The sequence below is a fragment of the Watersipora subatra genome, chromosome 4 (genome assembly GCF_963576615.1).
Source record: "Watersipora subatra chromosome 4, tzWatSuba1.1, whole genome shotgun sequence".
NCBI classification, from domain to species: Eukaryota; Metazoa; Bryozoa; class Gymnolaemata; order Cheilostomatida; family Watersiporidae; genus Watersipora; species Watersipora subatra.
This window is the reverse complement of record NC_088711.1, coordinates 38,315,775-38,333,390: the sequence shown is the minus strand read 5'-3', so window position 1 is coordinate 38,333,390 and position 17,616 is coordinate 38,315,775. Positions and strand designations below refer to the sequence as shown.

At 38.1% G+C, this 17,616-nt stretch overlaps 1 protein-coding gene across 5 annotated transcripts; it reads right to left on the bottom strand.

Annotated features, from left to right (window-relative positions):
- Positions 1 to 1,095: 1,095 nt before the first annotated feature.
- On the bottom strand, positions 1,096 to 10,161 carry LOC137394620 (uncharacterized). 5 transcript variants are annotated; one of them, XM_068081363.1, is made up of 5 exons: positions 9,600 to 10,161; positions 8,010 to 8,153; positions 5,785 to 5,959; positions 3,149 to 3,347; positions 1,096 to 1,496 (listed from the first exon to the last, which is right to left on the bottom strand). In XM_068081363.1, the coding sequence occupies exons 3-5, from the start codon at positions 5,941 to 5,943 to the stop codon at positions 1,333 to 1,335; spliced, it is 522 nt and encodes a 173-aa protein (XP_067937464.1). In that variant the 5' UTR covers positions 5,944 to 5,959; positions 8,010 to 8,153; positions 9,600 to 10,161; the 3' UTR covers positions 1,096 to 1,332. The 5 variants fall into 5 exon arrangements, with proteins under 5 accessions (XP_067937464.1, XP_067937465.1, XP_067937461.1 ...); XM_068081364.1 differs by having other exon boundaries at positions 8,022 to 8,153; XM_068081360.1 differs by having other exon boundaries at positions 5,785 to 5,975; positions 9,600 to 10,159.
- Positions 10,162 to 17,616: the final 7,455 nt, after the last annotated feature.

Below are 17,616 nucleotides of genomic sequence, written 5' to 3'. Positions count from 1 at the left end.
GTGAAAGTGAGATAGGTTTAATAACAAATGCGTAAGTTGTTTACGTTGTCGCCTAGACGGCGCCATATTGACTAACCTAGATTTATTAACAACTCCGAAGAAACTAATGATACGAAGTTTTATTGGCGGTTTGTAGGCGTGCCAATTATATCGCTTGCTAGTGAATCGCTCAAGTGTGTTTATGCACACACCAGCGATATCTCCGCCCTCCCCATGACGCTCGCGATAAAATCGCCTAGTGTGTTTGGACCTTTACAAGCTCATTTTAGATCGGTATGGAAACTCAGTGCTGTCGGAGAGGCTGCCGCCAGCTGCCTGCACCAATGAAACTCTGACATTCTTTTATTATCGGCATTGATCTTTTAAAACTAATTCACTGAGCGAAGCTTCAGTTTCTATCTTGGTACAAGTTTTGAACCCCTGACAACCTTCACACTATTATTGATGGTATTTTGTACTTCTTATATGAGCTGCTTTTTTATGACTAGCACCTTTTGTTTTTACCTGTTATACTAATACTTTGAGAGTATGTGTATTTGAGAGAGTGGGCATTTCACCTCACTGCTGTCATTATTGGGTTGATTTTTGAAATTGACTACAAGCATTCTTAGCAATATCATTTATTAACACATGTAATGTTAACACATGTGCTTTTTAAGTTTGGTCATTTGTTAATACCAATACTTGTTAACATTAGCATTAATTAACATTAACACTAGCTAATCCTGGTATTTGTTAACACTAGCACTAACTGTTATACCCTAACTTAGGTCTTAGCAACTTTTTATTTATACCATGATACTCTTCAAGTAACATTTACATACGCCTCAAATAAAGTTTGAACATTATAGAGACATTGACTGTCTTTAATGAATTTTACGTTTCCAAAGTCCACTTGTTACTTCACCTGATCAAATTGAAATACTTACAAAGCTTTCAAAGGCGTACAATGGTTTTGTAACTAGTAGAATGATATTTGGTTTGGTCAAAAGGAACATTTTGTGATCTGGTAAGGTTTACCCAGGTTCCTCATAGAACAGTCATTCACATTCCTAGTCAAAGTGTAGTTGTACAGAGGAATGTATTATATTCGTTCTATTCACAGTTTATTTTTTAAACTTATAGTGAAAAAGTAACATAGCCTTGTAATTAGGCTTAGTTTTATTGCAACATAGATTATCACTCTAGTCATGAAAAGACAACTCCATACAAATATTCAGATTCAATCTGCGGTTGTTTTTAAATCCATGTTAATTATACTAATAATGAGATTTTATCAGGCTATGTTATGCTGTCCATTTACCAATGTTCGCGAGAATTAGGTTTCAAGTCTTAAATTTTAAACCTTTTAGAAGAATCCAGAATTTTTCCAAAGAATGAATTATACGGATGGACCTGCTGAGCTGGAGATCCTTCACTGTCAACTATAGCGCGATTCTCATTGGCCCACTTAAATATGGATCCCTCCAAATTGTATATCGGCCTCTGAAGATTCCCTGTAACAATATATTAATAGTCAGTCCTTATAGTGAGACTACAATAAGCTATTCAAGATGTCAAATAGATGTACAACGAGTACATCGCAATACAAAAGGCATAACCTAATTTCGTATAAAACAGTAGTAAGGTGCCCCTTAGGCAAGTGTAACAGATAACTAGACAGTCTCCAGAGTATCACTGATCTGTATCTGGTGGATATCTAGTAAAATACTATAAACTATTGTGAAGATTTGGCAGACTATAAAGTTCAGCCTGTCTGGCAAACAAGTTATATCCAAAAAACATTTGTTAGTGAATAAAGGAGGTAACTCCAAAACTCTGAAAACCAACAGACTGAATATGAAGTTAAAAATAGATTGTCAGTATTCAAAGTATTTTGCAATTAGTTACTCTAGATTTGAAAAGGCTGGTGGAACAGTGCATTGGTGAACGGAAAAAACGCGCAGCGTAACTTAGTTTAACGGTAGATATACAGTTTATATTAACTTAATTCATGTTTTTAGTTATGTTTATTTTATATTTAATATTTACTTACAAAACTACTACGTTTTAAGAAACAACTTCAAAAGTCATATGTTAGAAATTGCTTTGTGTGTCGAAACAAATATTTTATGTCGTATGTAGCAAAAAGTGTACCGTATATTCCCACATATCATATAAGCCGATTCTAGAACGCAATAAATTCATAAAACTAAAGGCTGGTTCACACAATATCGCCGTATCTCAACATTGATGCCACAATACATCGATGATCGTCGATGATTACGATGTTAACACTATCCCAAACTCATCCGTGTTTGCATCATCAAATACTCCGTGACATAGGGTTCTCATTTTTCTTTTTAATTTTTCGCGAAAAAAACTCTTTGTTTTCGCATGTTTGAATCAAATACTAGTCTCGCAGCGACTATCATAAACATAAATAAATTTCGCTATCAGCGACCACAAATTACTATCGCTGAAATAGATCACATTGTGCAGGCGGTCGCCGATGCTCAGCGAAATATCGGGAAAGTTTGAGAGCTGCAAACTTTACCGATGTATCCGTGTTGCTTCGTCCATGCCATCGGTTTACTGTTCACATAATCGACGATGAACGCCGAAAGGAAAATGTTGTCATACAGCGATATGGTGTGAACCAGTTAAGACTGGTTCAGAAACCTGAATAACTGGAATGGTTCTGATCATCGCGAAGAAGAAATAGCTATTAAAATGTGTTTTTGAAAAACGAAACCAAGGTCAGCATGAGATGCAAACATGTTTTTTATTGGATGAAGGCAAACAGTTGATTGTTTCCTTTCAATTAAGTGGAGAGGCAATAGGCTAATTATACAAATACTCACCAATCAGAAACGTTTTGTACTAAGCCTGCCAAGCCGCTCCATTTTTGCAACCTTTTGCTTTGATAGGTAAGTCGGCGTGTTACGATTTATTGGGTCGGCTTAGATGTGAACTCTTATAAATTCTCTGATTTCAAGGCTGTTTTTCCAAGGTCGGCTTATATGCGAGATAGGCTTATATGCAGTAACATATGGTAGGTCCTAAATCAAGGTTTGACAGTACAATAAAAAGGGTATAACAGGTCAGAGGAGAAAAAGTCCAGTTGCCTTACTGGCAGCCATTAAAGCAAACCATAACTATGTTTTACCTTTAGATTGCGACATCTGGATGAGGCTGTCGGCTGCCATTGATGACCGATAGCCAACGGAGCAGTAGAGTACTACAGGATGGAGTGACTGACTTGTTTCTTTCTCAACTACTGCAAGACCTTCTGCAACGTTATCAGGATCTACTCTGATAGAACCAGCAATGCTGCTCACCTTATGCTCCACCTCTGGTCTCACATCCTGTCAAGTTAGATATACAAACTCTTCTGTACAGGTGCTCTGTTCATATAACTTACTAGTAGTCACCTTCAACCTCGAGACATGAGAGAGGAAACTATCATCGCACAGTATTAAAACATACCGAGCCGTTAAAGTCAAAGATTGTTGCGGTGTTTTGTGGTAAATAAAGTCTGTCATAGAATAACTGCCTGTGTAACATTCATTAATGAAACCGGGAAGAAAAGCGGGGAAATGAACTAAAACATGCGCAGGTTAGTGCTTTACGCTACGAGCTAGCTCTGTCAGTATAGTTATTATAAAGCCACCGTATTCAATTAGACTATTTAACAAGTTAAGAAATCATATCTTTGAGAGCCTCCTAAAGTAGATCAAAAAAGACTCAGATATTTCCTCAAAACTCTGAACAAAGCATATTAGCAGCAGAACTGGTTGGTAAAAACATGCATCTGAGTTTATTCTTTGTGTAAAGTCATCAGCAAGGGCAGCCACGCTTATCAGCAGCCAAAATATTAATATAAATTTTAAATCTTAATTTAGCATTTGCATATATTTGTTTAAAGTACAGCTATTTCATTTATTCATACCATTTTTCAAAAGTAAATATTTGAAGAATGTTATCACGCTTTTATTTTACTAACAATTTAGAAACAAAATCCTATAATTTTATTTTCACAATTAAAGGCTGCATATTTACTTTAAAGCCTAAAATTTTACTTAAAATTCATTTTTACTTTATTTATTTTATCAACTCTTTGGCTACCAATTAAACTTTTCGACAGAGACAATTAATTATTCGGTAAAACAAAATATTTGACATTGGCGCATATAAGTTGTCATAACATTTGACCAAATTAATTAGCATAAAATTTTAAATCATCTGATGCTATAAAAAGGCTACAAATGAGCTCTAGACACTTTTTGTCTTCTTCACACTACCATGGTTGGCAAACTGAGCACATTTCGAGCCAGACGAGTTATCACTAGTACTATAATAGCTAACGGAATTATTAGTACTGTTAAAAATGAATACTCACTTTTACTACTTCCTAATATATCCTAGCTATAAGTACATTTTTGCTACATACGACATAAAATCGAGTTTGATGTTACATCTTCTTATTACAGGACTTCATGATAAACCAGATTTCTAGTTGTCTTGTTAAAAGCCTTAATGTGAAGATAATCTCCATTTAAGTTTTTGATACAAAAACGTAAAACATTCCACGTGTACATCAATCACTGGAGAGATTGATACCAATTGCCTTCAATGATGGTTCCTGGCTTTAGTTGATGGTAAATGCAAAAAGATGGTTTATCTGGGTGCTGGTGTTGTCTAAAATGGTAACAAACGTCACCATCAGACATGTGTTTATAAATACAGCTCTCTGGCCAAATGGAGCTCATGTTTTAGTATACAGTAGAACCCCTACTTACGAAAATAATTTGTTCCAAAAATCATTTCATCAGTAGAAAATGTTACGAGTAGAAACCAATTTGACTATGTACATATCCTAATCCATTCCACGCCTCCAAGACTCGGATATAATATTTGCATAAATTATAAATACATGTCATGGTTAGAACCTGTAATATATACATACAGGCTAGAATTATATTATTACATAATAAATAGAAAAAGCATACAGAGAAAAAAGAAAAAACAGAGAAATAACTAAAAACTATGATTGGTATGTTTTTTGTGTGGTGTTGTTATTATTATTTATTATGTTGTTGTTACCAGGAGGTGTTGTATTGTTGTCTTGGTTTTGTTGAAAGTAAATGTTTTTAAAACATAGGTAGAAAGATTTATTTACATCGGCATGAACTGAAAAAACTGTCATCATATAGCAAACACAAACTTTAATTGCTAAAATCAAAAGTTGTCCTACCATGTATGCGATTGATGATAACTCCAAAATATACAATGAACTAAAACAAAACGCTTGCTGTTTACTGACTTTCACTAGCAAAAGTGACTGAGTAAGGGGTGTTTTAAGTCATACCCACAGGAAAAACCAGGCCAAGACACACCACTAACAAACAGGTCAATGTACAAAAAGTATTTTGTATCTAGAAATATCTTTCGTAAGTTGAGGCAAGATTTATACCAGAAGACGTTTTGTAACTTGAAAGTTACAAAATGTAACTTTATAAGTTACGTTTATAAAAGTTATAAAACAAAATGTAGACTTGTGTAAGTACAAGTTCCACTGTATATCTTTTTGCACAATTTTTAAAAAAATATTGTTCCTGTATTGTCCAACATATACAAACACTTTGCTCTATAGATACAGTTTAGGCCAATTAGAGCAAACAGATATACAGCGTAGTGGTAGTTTTCTCCGCTTTTTAATCTTATGAGTTTATACCATCTTGTGACTATGACTATTTGCAGGAGTCATTCGAGAATATCTTATAGAAAGATAGCTATTCTTACCAAAAGTGTAAAAGGTTTTCCTTCCTTTATCCACTTAGCGAGTTCTTCTGTAGACAGCTGAGGAACTCTTGAAAACTTCTTTCTTATTCCTAGGCAAGTTAATTTCATGGAAAGAGAGTTATCATGTTTGGTCTCAGGCTCACTCTCAGCAGACGCCATGGCCTCCTACGAATGGCTAATAATAACCCACCCTAGTGAGGAAAAATATACCAGTATTAAACAATATCAACACAGGATATATTGCATATGTCGGATTGTTTGAAATATTGTATGTTGCTTTCTGGGTTTCCATGCTTCGAAAGGGTTAGGAGTTGACCTCTATCGATGAATTCGCATCTAGCTGCTTCAACAATTCGGAGTTATACTATATAGATCTTTCCAAGATTTGTGATGTAACCCTCAAAACTAAACTTGTTAAAGTAGACTCGCTTTCGTGTCACAATCACTTTTTAATTCATGCGTATTCAACTAGTTGCACTAAAAAGTAATTATTTCGTCATCCTCATATGAACAACCATCCCAGGCAGGGAAATATTAATGAAAAGGCAAAAAATCAAGCAGAAACAGTAGTGAGTAACTGTAGAACGTTTTCGTAGTAAAGATCCCCGTTGCCTCCACTTGGGAAAGCTTAGTCGAGTATAATCGATTTGGATCCATAACCAATGAGCACTTCTAAAATTTTGAAGTATCCTCACCGCAAATGCCTTCACACAAATTACAAATCACGCAAAATTTTTGGATTTTACCGTTTCCATGACTTGGAGTGAAAGCAACTCCAAACACATTCGAAGCATGGAAACGCAGCAATAGCCGTGTTACAGAGCCCATGTAACATGGCTGTATGAGCAATATTACATGTTTTTCAGAGTTCTCTTCAGTTAATCTAATATATGCCTGCAAACAACTATAAATACGTCCGCTAACAAACACCGGTACATTGCTGTAATCCTGTGTACAACCTGTGAGCTGCCACAAGCATGATCAAAACCATAGAATTGTACATTGACTTAAAGTTGTACATGATTATATATCTATACTGTGCTATAGGCTTGTACGGCACGTTGCCTTAAACATGGAAGCTATCGAAGACTTGTGCATTATCATAAAATATGTATACAGCCAAAGGTTCTACCAGACACTAATGTGTGAGCTACATTCCTCACATGAGCCTGTACACTGCTATTGGCCTGTACACTATCTCGATATTGTACGCCATTATAAGGATACCTGTACCATCCACAGTACACCAGCATACACTAGCATATGGCACTATCACAGAGGATATGTCCTTCGCACCACTATACAGCAGGGGTCCTGTACAATGAAACTATTGCGGATGACATGATCCATAAACTGGTACACCAACATGAACCTGTCCATTCTCATGGATGCTATTCCCACACACCTGTACACCACCATGGATCTGTACATTACTATAGATGCTGCTATCATGGATTAAATGCCCTATAAAGAGGCATCTAATTCATATGTTGTACTGATGGATGGTACACCTCCATGATATGCCTTGTACCTATGTATGCGTACCTGTATTTCACAGTATGGGCAGTAAAAGTGCTTACTAAAGATCTAAATCAGTCAATATAAATAATCAATTTCAAGGTCTACGAAGACGGTATTTTCTGTAAAGTAACAAAAGGAAAATATGCATAAATTCGCACACTTTCCACCGAAAATTTGAAGCAAAAAATTTTAGTAACACTGCTTTGGATGAACTGAACCCTCAATTTGGAGAAGTGAAATGCAAAAAATTGACACACGGAGTTATCAACCTTTTCTGAATAGGGGGTTGAAATGAAAGGGAAGACTACTTTTAATTTTAAACCTTATCCATTGTCACAGAGAGAGTTTTGCGAATTATTAGCTATAAACTGAACCCTACCAAAACTGGCTAGCAAAATTTTCGGTGAGCCGCCGGCGAACTCACTTTCAACCAGAGCTTCACAAAAGCTCATCAACAAAACTCATAAAAAGTTGGCTGCAGGGACACACAGATGCGCAAGTTTAGCTTTTTATCTACTGATAATGGATAGAGAGAGGGCTTGCCATCTCTCCAACTGTCTATACACAGAAGGTAAAGGTCATACTATGCTATGAACAGTAAACACCAAAGAACCAAGCAAAATATTTCTGGCAACCATACACCATTTCAGCGCCACGTATAACGTTACTATCTGGTATATGTTATGACAAACCTTAGTAGTTACCTCTTAACTAACCTAACAGACTAGACGTAGCTCATCCGCTGTCTGTAAGCTTATATTGAAGCAATTTTTTAGCTCAGCTGTTGCAGTTAGGCAGTAAGCCCCAAGTCAGCCAGCTTAACATCAAAGTCATGCCAGAGTTTTAACCTGCAATGTCATGAATTCTTATTGGATAGACTATGAGTTATAAGAAAGGTTGAAAACTGGTAGGACATGTCTGCATCAAAGTATCAAATCACATTTCCCTTAGTGGTTCCAGATATAGTAATTATCTTTGACAGTACTTTTTTCTAAAATATTGGAATGGCGAATAGCACAATTAATTTGATAAAATTTACATAGCTATACACAGTATAATACTTCAACTTACGAGTGCTCCAACGTACGAGAAACTTGAGATACGAGCCAGCTTTTAAGCAAGTTTTAGCACTAACATACGAGCCATGTTTGAGATACGAGCACGTGAGTCAGTTGCCAAGTATGCCGGAGGTGTTTTATGAGAACAGCATCACTCTGTATTTTTCAACCGCTCAGGTTATACTTTTGTAACGTATTGTTGTGCGCGATTTTCAGTGCAGAATTATGTGAATTAAAAGTACTGTGCGTAGACCGAAAGTTTGCCAGTAAAATGAAAGATAATGCAAAAAAAAAGCAAATGATAACAATCGATATTAAACGGAAAATTATTGAAAATATGCGAAATGTGTATGCATGATTGAGCTAGCTCAGCAATATGACAGAAATACATCCACAATTATCACACAGGATTATCAAAACATTATACTATTCATGGCGTTTAGTTCGCAAAAGGACTAACCATAGCTTCTAAACGGCGCAGCGATCTTCATGACTGCTGATGGAAAGACTGTTCAGGCATTGGATAAAAGATAACCAATTGGTCCGATGAGAGCGTAACTGAAACGATGCTATGTGAAAAGGCCGGTGCTATCTATCAAAACTATAAAAATAGACATTCGGACAAGTTGGCTAGTGGTCGTGCATTAACCCTTTATGACGACACCTGTGTTCGTCCTAATCGCAACATGTTGAAAGGGCGACAAAGGCAAATGTCCTTAGATAGGTTTATCTTGAAACGGCCGGCTAGTCGTGAAAGCGAAACAAAGGAAAAATTAGCTAACCAACGAGAAACTTCAAACTATGAACGTCGAAGAAATTTTAATTATGTTAAGTTAAAAATGAAAGTTTGCTTTTAGGTTTGCTTCTAAGTTTGTTTTTTAAGACTTAGATAAAATCCAAATTTATCAGTCAACTGTTGTAATGATGGATAACTTATATCTCCCTCTCTGGCAAATGCTAGCGTCAGCTGCTATTGTACTTATGTATGTACAGGTATGTAGGTAGGTATGTATTTAATTTTACATTTTAATTAATCACATTTCCTTGCATTATTTTTTATTTGTTGCTTTTTGAAAGCATGTGGCAAGTTAGGACAATAACCGACATGTTCTTTCTTTTACAATATCTTGTTTTGAGTGTCTTATTTGCATTTTTAGAGTATGGAAACCAATCAATATATATTTAACTGTTCTATATATAAATAAATTGCACCAACATGCGAGTAAATTGACTTACGAACTCAGTCTCGGAACACATTAAGCTCGTAAGTCGAAGTATGACTGTAATCTGCATTTCTGACCACCTATCACTGCTTTGGATTTGTTAACTAATCTTCTTTCCAGCTTTGTCATTCTCACAAAGCTGCAAAAAGTAATGTTTATTCGTAATGTAAAAATGATCAAATGTGCAGACAAATGCCTGAAGCGCATTGAGAAGGTGCCAGGGCAACAGTAAAGCTAAATGTTACTTCCACAATGCAATCCCGTTTTCTATATTGGCAGTGCCAGACTATTTTTGAGCGATGCGTCATGGTTGAAACTTCCATCATTATTTTACAACAACTCCCATTTAAAAGGACTAGCATAAATAAATCAGGTTCTTAGAAACTTGAAACTTCTAAACACATGGGTATTTCCCGCATGATACAATTGATCGACAAAATATATATGCATAACAACCGGAAAGCCTCGTTAATTTTAGGTAGTTATTGTTAGTTATTTAATAGTGAATGAGGTTTGGTACAATCTGATTGTACCAAACTATGATTGTAACAATCATAGCATTACGACTACTTTTGAAGACTCATAAATATTCTTATCGGCTTGAAGTATAGACTTCGTAGTTAAACAATAAGGATACGGAGTGAGCTAGCGCGTGGCATAGAACAACGTGTACGGGGCCTAGCTCATACTCGCTCTTCTACCCTCATTTCCCTCATTTCGAATGTGACGCCGGCGGTAATTGTTTTTCTGATTTAGCGATCGAAGCTATTTCGTTTTTAAACGTTATCGCTTCTGTTAGGTATCGGTAAAATTAGTTCCTATCCAAAATGTCCTGGAGGAGCCAAGGTATACTGTGTATACGGTAACAAATTTTTCCGCTCACGTCCTAAAAGTCTTTTTCTGTTTTAACTTGTTACAACCCACAAAAATATTTCTCGTTGCCATCTTGTGAGTACGTACTTGGTTGAGAAAATAATAACTAACGAACGATCATTTATTGAGAATACTCAGAATACACCGTGCATCATTTCCATTGTTAACTATGAATGGTAAGTGGTGTATTGTTATCATTGAGTTGTGTATTGTGTGTTGTTGGGCTGATGAATTAGGATTAAGATGAGGCAGATGCATTTTGTATAACTGGTTTTAATGGCTACCGGGAACGAACCCCCGATAACCTCGAACTAATGATTAATTATATAAACTCAATTAAAGTATCTTTGAGATTATACCACATCCCCCGTTCCAGATGGATGTTTGCAAACAAAGCATACATAACCAAATAAGAAAACATATGTAACTCAAATATCTTTGGTAATAAACAAGGAGTGTTTAACAAGTGATTGTCCGATTGCAATGTTTATATGACTAGTATTGTCCGAGTCCATTTAGGGTGTTTAACATCTCTCTTGACTAGTAAAGCTCATAATCCTGGGTAAGATATCCTGGTACCCTGTTCGACCTCTGCCGTCTACTAAACCTGTGGTCTGAGTCAACGTGCCTGGCCTGTGGGCTCTCTCGTATCGCCCTGCCCTCTGCGACAGTCGACTCAGACCCCCGACGTCCACCTGGACTGGCCTGTGGGCTCTTTCGTATCGCCCTGCCCTTTGCGCTTCTGGTAGAGCCAGGAGAATAGACATCCTGACTACGTTTGGGTGTAGTCTGTAGTTCCTCCTCTTTTGTATTATTTGCAGATTGTTCCATGTCTACCAATGCACTCCGGTTTCTTCTGACTATCCCAGTATCTGTTTGGATCTGGTAGGACCTTGGTGCTACTTTTTTCACTACCATACCATCTTTCTGACTGTCCCGAATATAAACCATTTTATCCGGTTTGAGTTCTGGTAGCTCCTTGGCCCTGAAGTGCTTATCATGATTCAGCTTTGTAGCCTGTCTCCTGGCCCCCTCGCTCTCCACAATGTGACTTCTATCAGTCTTGTGAGGCATCAAGTTAGCCTGGAGAACAGGAAGGTTTCTTTGTATCTGCCTTCCCATCAGCAACTCTGATGGGGTATAGCCATTATCTAGAGGTGTGGCTCTATAAGTAAGCAAGCTCAGATGTGGGTCTTTGGGGTTTGATCTCCAAAGTCCCTTCACAGTTCCAACTGCTCGTTCAGCCTTTCCATTAGCTTTTGGGTAGCGTGGTGAACTCGTGACGTGAGTAAATCCATATTCTTCTGTAAATTTAAGGAACTCCTCTGAGGCAAATTGAGGGCCATTATCTGAAATGACCATCTCACAAATTCCATGCACTGAGAAGATAGACTTCATTGCCTCAATGGTGTCTCTCGAAAGTAATGAGCAAAGTTTCCGGGCTTCAATCCAACGGCTGTAGTAGTCTACTAAGAGTAAATAGTGACACTTTTGAAACTCCAACAAATCCGCCCCAAGACGTTGCCAAGCTCTCTCGGGGAGTGATGAAGGAAGAAGAGGTTCCGTAGGAGGTTTTGAATTGACTTTACAGACTCTACAGTTCTGTACCATCTCCTGAATTTCTGTTGAAATCCTGGGCCACCACACAGACTGTCTTGCTCTCAATCTGCATTTAACTATTCCTTGGTGGGCTTGGTGAATAATGTCAAGCATTCTCAACCTCTCACTCGAGGGAACCACAATACGATCATCATAGAGGAGTAGATCATCAATAACTGTAAGATGCTGCTGCACTTCCCAGTAAGGTTGAACACTTAAGTAAGCATCTGTCTTGTAGACTGGCCACCTCTCTCGACAACATCGGATAACTTCCAGACATAATTCGTCTTTGTGTTGAGCCTCTTTCAGTCTGTCAACAGCTACATTTGAAGGAATAACACTCTGTGCATATTCTTCAACTGCCTCGATCAACATGTGATCCTTTGTGCTTGGAGATTCTACTGGCGCTCTGGATAAGGCATCTGCCAAGAAATGAAGTTTCCCTTGCACATATTGAAACCTAGGCGCATACCTCATTATTCTTAGCCTCATCCGTAAGATTCTTGATGGCACCTGGTCTAACTCCTTAGACATCATCAATGGCACTAGAGGCTTGTGGTCTGTCTCTATAGTGAAAGCCATCCCTCGGACAAACTGATCGAACCTCTCGCATGCCCAAACGGTCCCCAAAGCTTCTTTCTCAATAGCAGCATAGTTCTTCTCCGTCTCAGTGAGAGATCGTGAAGCATACATCACTGGTCGTCTGTTTCCATCTGGCTGAACTTGCATCAGAGTGGCTCCCAAACCAATATTGCTAGCATCTGTGCTGACAATAGTAACTAACTTCGAGTCATAATGTGCCATAGTCTCAGCAGATGTCAGAGTATCTCAACTTTGGCAAAAGCATCCTCCTGTGCTGGTCCCCATATCCACTCTCTCTTCTCTTTCAGCAGCTCTCTCATAGGAGCGTTGAGAATAGCAAGATTTGGAATGAACTTTGCCATCTGATTCAACATACCATTAATGCGTCTCAGATCTGTCTTACTGGTAGGAGTGGGGAAATCCTGAATAGCTGCCACCTTAGTGGGATCAGGTCTCACTCCCTCCTGACTAATAATATGACCTAGAAAAGTCAAAGAGGATCTCCTGAACTCGCACTTCTGAGCATTGAGCGTAAGCCCAGAGTCCTGGAAAATTCTAAGCACCTCTCTGAGTCTCCCATCATGTGTTTGTAAATCTTTGCCATGGACCAGAATATCGTCCATGTGGCAAACAACTCCTGGTACACCTTCTAATAGTCTTGACATAGCTCTTTGGAAGATCTCTGGAGCACTAAACACTCCAAAGGGAAGTCTGTTAAAACAATAACGTCCAAATGGTGATAGAAACGTAGTTAGTCTCCTAGATTCTTCTTCAAGATTGATCTGCCAAAACCCGCTGTTGGCATCGAGTTTACTGAACACAGAACTCTTCCCCAATTTAGACAAACTCTCCTCCACTGTCGCCATAGGATGGATCTCCCTTTTTACTTCAGCGTTTAAGCCAGTCAGGTCCACACACAAGCGTACGGCTCCGGAAGCTTTGGGGAGGGTGACTAGTCCACTGCACCAGTCAGTCCCTTCAGTCACTGGTGATATCACCCCAGAGGTGACCATCTCCTGTAACTGTAGCTTAGCCTTCTCTCTAAGTGGGTGAGGTATTTTCCGTGGTGTATATATACATGTGGGTGTTATATTGTCTCTTAAGGAAATCTTATAGGTATATCCCTTGAGCAATCCTAACCCCTTAAACAACTTGGGAAATTCTGAACAAATGTCATTGAGTTTCAGAGTTTCATTTACATGACAAGTTACCAGATTTAATGCGACACAAGCATTTCTACTCAAGAGCGAGGTATTTTGGTTTTTAATAACATAAGCTTTCTCGCTATGTTTTAGGCCTTTATAGGACATTTTAGCCTCAAATACTCCCAATACCTCTAACTCTTTTCCACCAGGACCATGTAGTATGGTATCAGGTGGAGATAACTTCATCTGGTTGACCCAAGGTTCTGCATGACTGACAACCGTTCCATCAGCTCCGGTATCCAGTTTGAAGATAGTTTGAAATCCATTGACATCTACTTTAGCTTGCCAACACTCAACTTCTCCAACAACTAGTTCGCCTGTAAACAGGAAGTTGTCATCATTTTCTTCCTTGACCTCATTGATGCGTTTAGAACGACATACTCTCGAGTAATGTCCTTTCTTTCCACAGTTTCTGCACTCTGCTTCCTTAGCTGGACACTGATCTTTAGCGTGATTTGAAGTTTTCCCACACCAACTACATTTTTGTGCTTGACTGTTTGGAAATTTATCACTTGGTTTATTCTGCTCTCCACTGCTAGCTCTCGAGTGCGATTTCCCTTTAGTAGCCGGTTTTGACTGCTCAGAGCGCTTTCTAGCTCTGACAGCATTGACTGCCAGCTGACTGGACCCTCCACTCATAGACCGCATTGTAGTAGATGTAACCTCATGTGACCTGCATAACCGTACAGCTGTTGCCAGTGTAAGATTGTTGCCCTGAGAAATCAACCTTTTTAGCAGTTCATCTTCTCTTAGGCCTAACACTATCCTATCACGTAACATTTCATCTATAGGACTTTCAGCTTCTGCTGGTGCCCCCTCCGCAGCACAATAGTTAAGTAGACAACTACTTGCTAACGTTCTTAACTCAGTGTAGAAAGCATCAAAGGACTCTCCAGGGAGTTGTGTACGTGTGTTAAACTTATATCGTTCATGGATTGTATTCCTTTCACCTATACAATATTGTTCCAATATCTCTAAAACCAAGTCACAAGTCTTATCCACATCCCCTGTACCTGCATACCTAGCTGAGTTATCAATTATCTTGCTAGCTTCAGTACCAGCTGTATATAACAATAACTCCCGTTGGTATTCCAGTTCCTCCCCTCCCAACCTGGACAAGACATAATAAGAGCGCCACTTAGCTTTAAAAGTCCTGAAATTGGCCTCTTTGTTACTGTCTAATATTAATTCAGCTGGGGGGTCAATCCTTGGCATAGACCTTGGAATAACAACATTCGGAGCGGCTTCAGCCTCCTCATCACCCATATTTACTACTATTTCGCTGCCACCATGTGTCGTTGGGCTGATGAATTAGGATTAAGATGAGGCAGATGCATTTTGTATAACTGGTTTTAATGGCTACCGGAAACGAACCCCAGATAACCTCGAACTAATGATTAATTATATAAACTCAATTAAAGTATCTTTGAGATTATACTACATATTGTTAACATAAAGTCGTTTATTGTTGGCATAGCGTGATGTATTGTTAACTTTAAGCGGTGTGTTGTTAACTTTGAGTGGTGTTGTTATGTGTGGTATTTAAGGGATTTACTCACTTGAACACCACACTAACATTAGTGATTAGTAATTACCCTGTCTCACTTTATCTAGACTATGTGTTTATGATTAATGTCTCAGAAGGCAAGCCGCCTTATTATGGATGTCAAGAGTTGCGAGTTCTATTTATAGGAATTGACCCAAATCTTTAGTGCAAGTCTAAATATGCTATTTATCAGATGTCAGTGTAGCAATAGAAGTACTCTTTATTCTCATAAACCAAAACCTTAATACACAAATAGCAAAATTCTAAAATAAAGCAAAGCAACAATGAGTAATAAAAGCTAAGTAATAAAGTATATCTTACGCCAACAACTAGTTGAATCTGCCCTTAAGCTCTGTCTTGTACGTCTACAAGAGGTCACAGTCAAAAGAGGATGAACTACTATAAATGTTATCTTTTATAGGCATATGGTTAGCCTGAGGGTAGCCGTATAAGTGTTAGGGATTGTGTCTCTATATTACTGTGGTTGGTCATTGAGGGAGCACTGACTTCAAGTACGTCAACGGAAGAGCGTTGTCCTGGTGGGACGAGTGTTGTAGTTGCACAATGTTGCTTCTGTTGTGTACGTCAGGGAAATTCACCAGATTAATGTGATGATATATTTGGTTATTTTGTCAGTGTCCGGTGTCAGCTGGCAGAAGATTGGATTTCAGCTTCTCTTGGTGGTTGATTCTTCTAAGTTTAGAGTTTTTAATTAGCTTGTTGCTGCATTTAAATTATTGGACATTGGATGCCTTCAGAGGTCGTGTTGCTGGTGTGGCTTGCTATCCGTACGTCCCGTTGTGTGTATTGTGTGTACAACTTCTGGGCTTAATCCATTCTTTGGCAGTGTCTTTGTATTTCCAAGCAACAGCATAATGCATGTAAATCCAGTAATCTGTTCCATTCCGTGTCCGTATCGAGTTTTAGGGAAATGTCAATATAACATTTCTCCCATTGTTGAAGAACGATATGTCCTCATATCGGTGTCGGCGTTCTATGGTCGAATTGGTGCTGGCGTAAGGGCAAAAGAGAATATATAATAGCGAAGAAAAAAAAACATTAAAGATAGTGGTTGAGTAGTAGTAGTCTGAAAACCATGTACCAGTATTAATGAAAGTTAAGCACTATTAATAAAATCCGAACCCATGAGTTAAAATCCAGAACCATAATAATAAAAAAGAAAATTTATTTTTATTTTTCCCAGAGCGATAAACATATATAGAATAACTAGCAGAAGGATATGGTTACTATTTTGTCGTGTAGTAGTAGGCAAATGTCAATTGTCATTTCGGAATCGCGTGTTACTGTCCTGTTGTTTGCATCGCGTCTCCCTTGGCAAAGTAAACGAGTCCTCTCGTTTATGTATGTCTGGATGTTGGTATGTATGGGTAGTAGTCGGCAGGCTGTAGTGGTTAGTCTAATGGTCAAGGCAGGAAGCTAAATTTTGAAATAGAAACTTCATATAACATGATAGTAAAAATTGGCGTGCCTCTGGAATTCTAAAATCACAAAAGTATATGTTACAGTATGCATGACTGAGCTGTGCATAAGGCATTTTCATTCTCCATTATCAGAGCTACCTACAAGAAGAAAGAAAATTGTTCAAGCATTTGTGTTTATCACTAACCTGTCCTATCCTAAAATAAGAAAGTCGTGAAAGTAGTTAAAGTGAGTTTGTTTTCTGGTATGTGCCGTGTCTATTAACAATAGTGTCTATCCTAAGAAATTCAAAAGTCAATTTTAATTACATGCAATGAGGCACGCCACCATTTCCTACAGTGGCTTCAACCAATTCCCATCTCAAGATTAAGCTATCAAGGGCATGACTCATTGTAGCTAGTTAGCCACTTAGCTTGGGTTGTCAAAAAAAAAACATTACGGCACTCTGTACCTGCCAAGGAAATGGAATTGTTAGAGGGTGGCAAAATGCATATCTTTTATCAACCAAAATGAATAAGTAAGACAATCAGCGGTGACCGTAGCTTATAAATACAATGCCTTCTCCCTATCTTTGTCATTATCTTTAAACAGAATTTCAAGGACACCTTTTCTTTAGGAGAATGGCTACACAATCGCTTGTTGATGCTGTAGTGGCAGAGCTTTTAATATTTGTAAGGAGGTGGGTTACTACATCCATTAAGCTCGTGCTCACCAAGCATTGAAAGGTTAGTCACCATGAGTGTGTACTTACCATTTGTGTGTTTACCTTCTTTTTCCTGTATTTG

What these genes read in the sequence shown, in the direction of transcription:
- LOC137394620 (XM_068081363.1), bottom strand. Translation starts at nt 5,943, where the DNA reads ATGGCGTCTGCTGAGAGTGAGCCTGAGACCAAACATGATAACTCTCTT. An exon ending in GAAAACCTTTTACACTTTTG is followed by an intron (nt 3,348 to 5,784) that starts GTAAGAATAGCT and finishes CTAACTTGACAG; the next exon opens with GATGTGAGACCAGAGGTGGA. An exon ending in CCAGATGTCGCAATCTAAAG is followed by an intron (nt 1,497 to 3,148) that starts GTAAAACATAGT and finishes ATATTGTTACAG; the next exon opens with GGAATCTTCAGAGGCCGATA.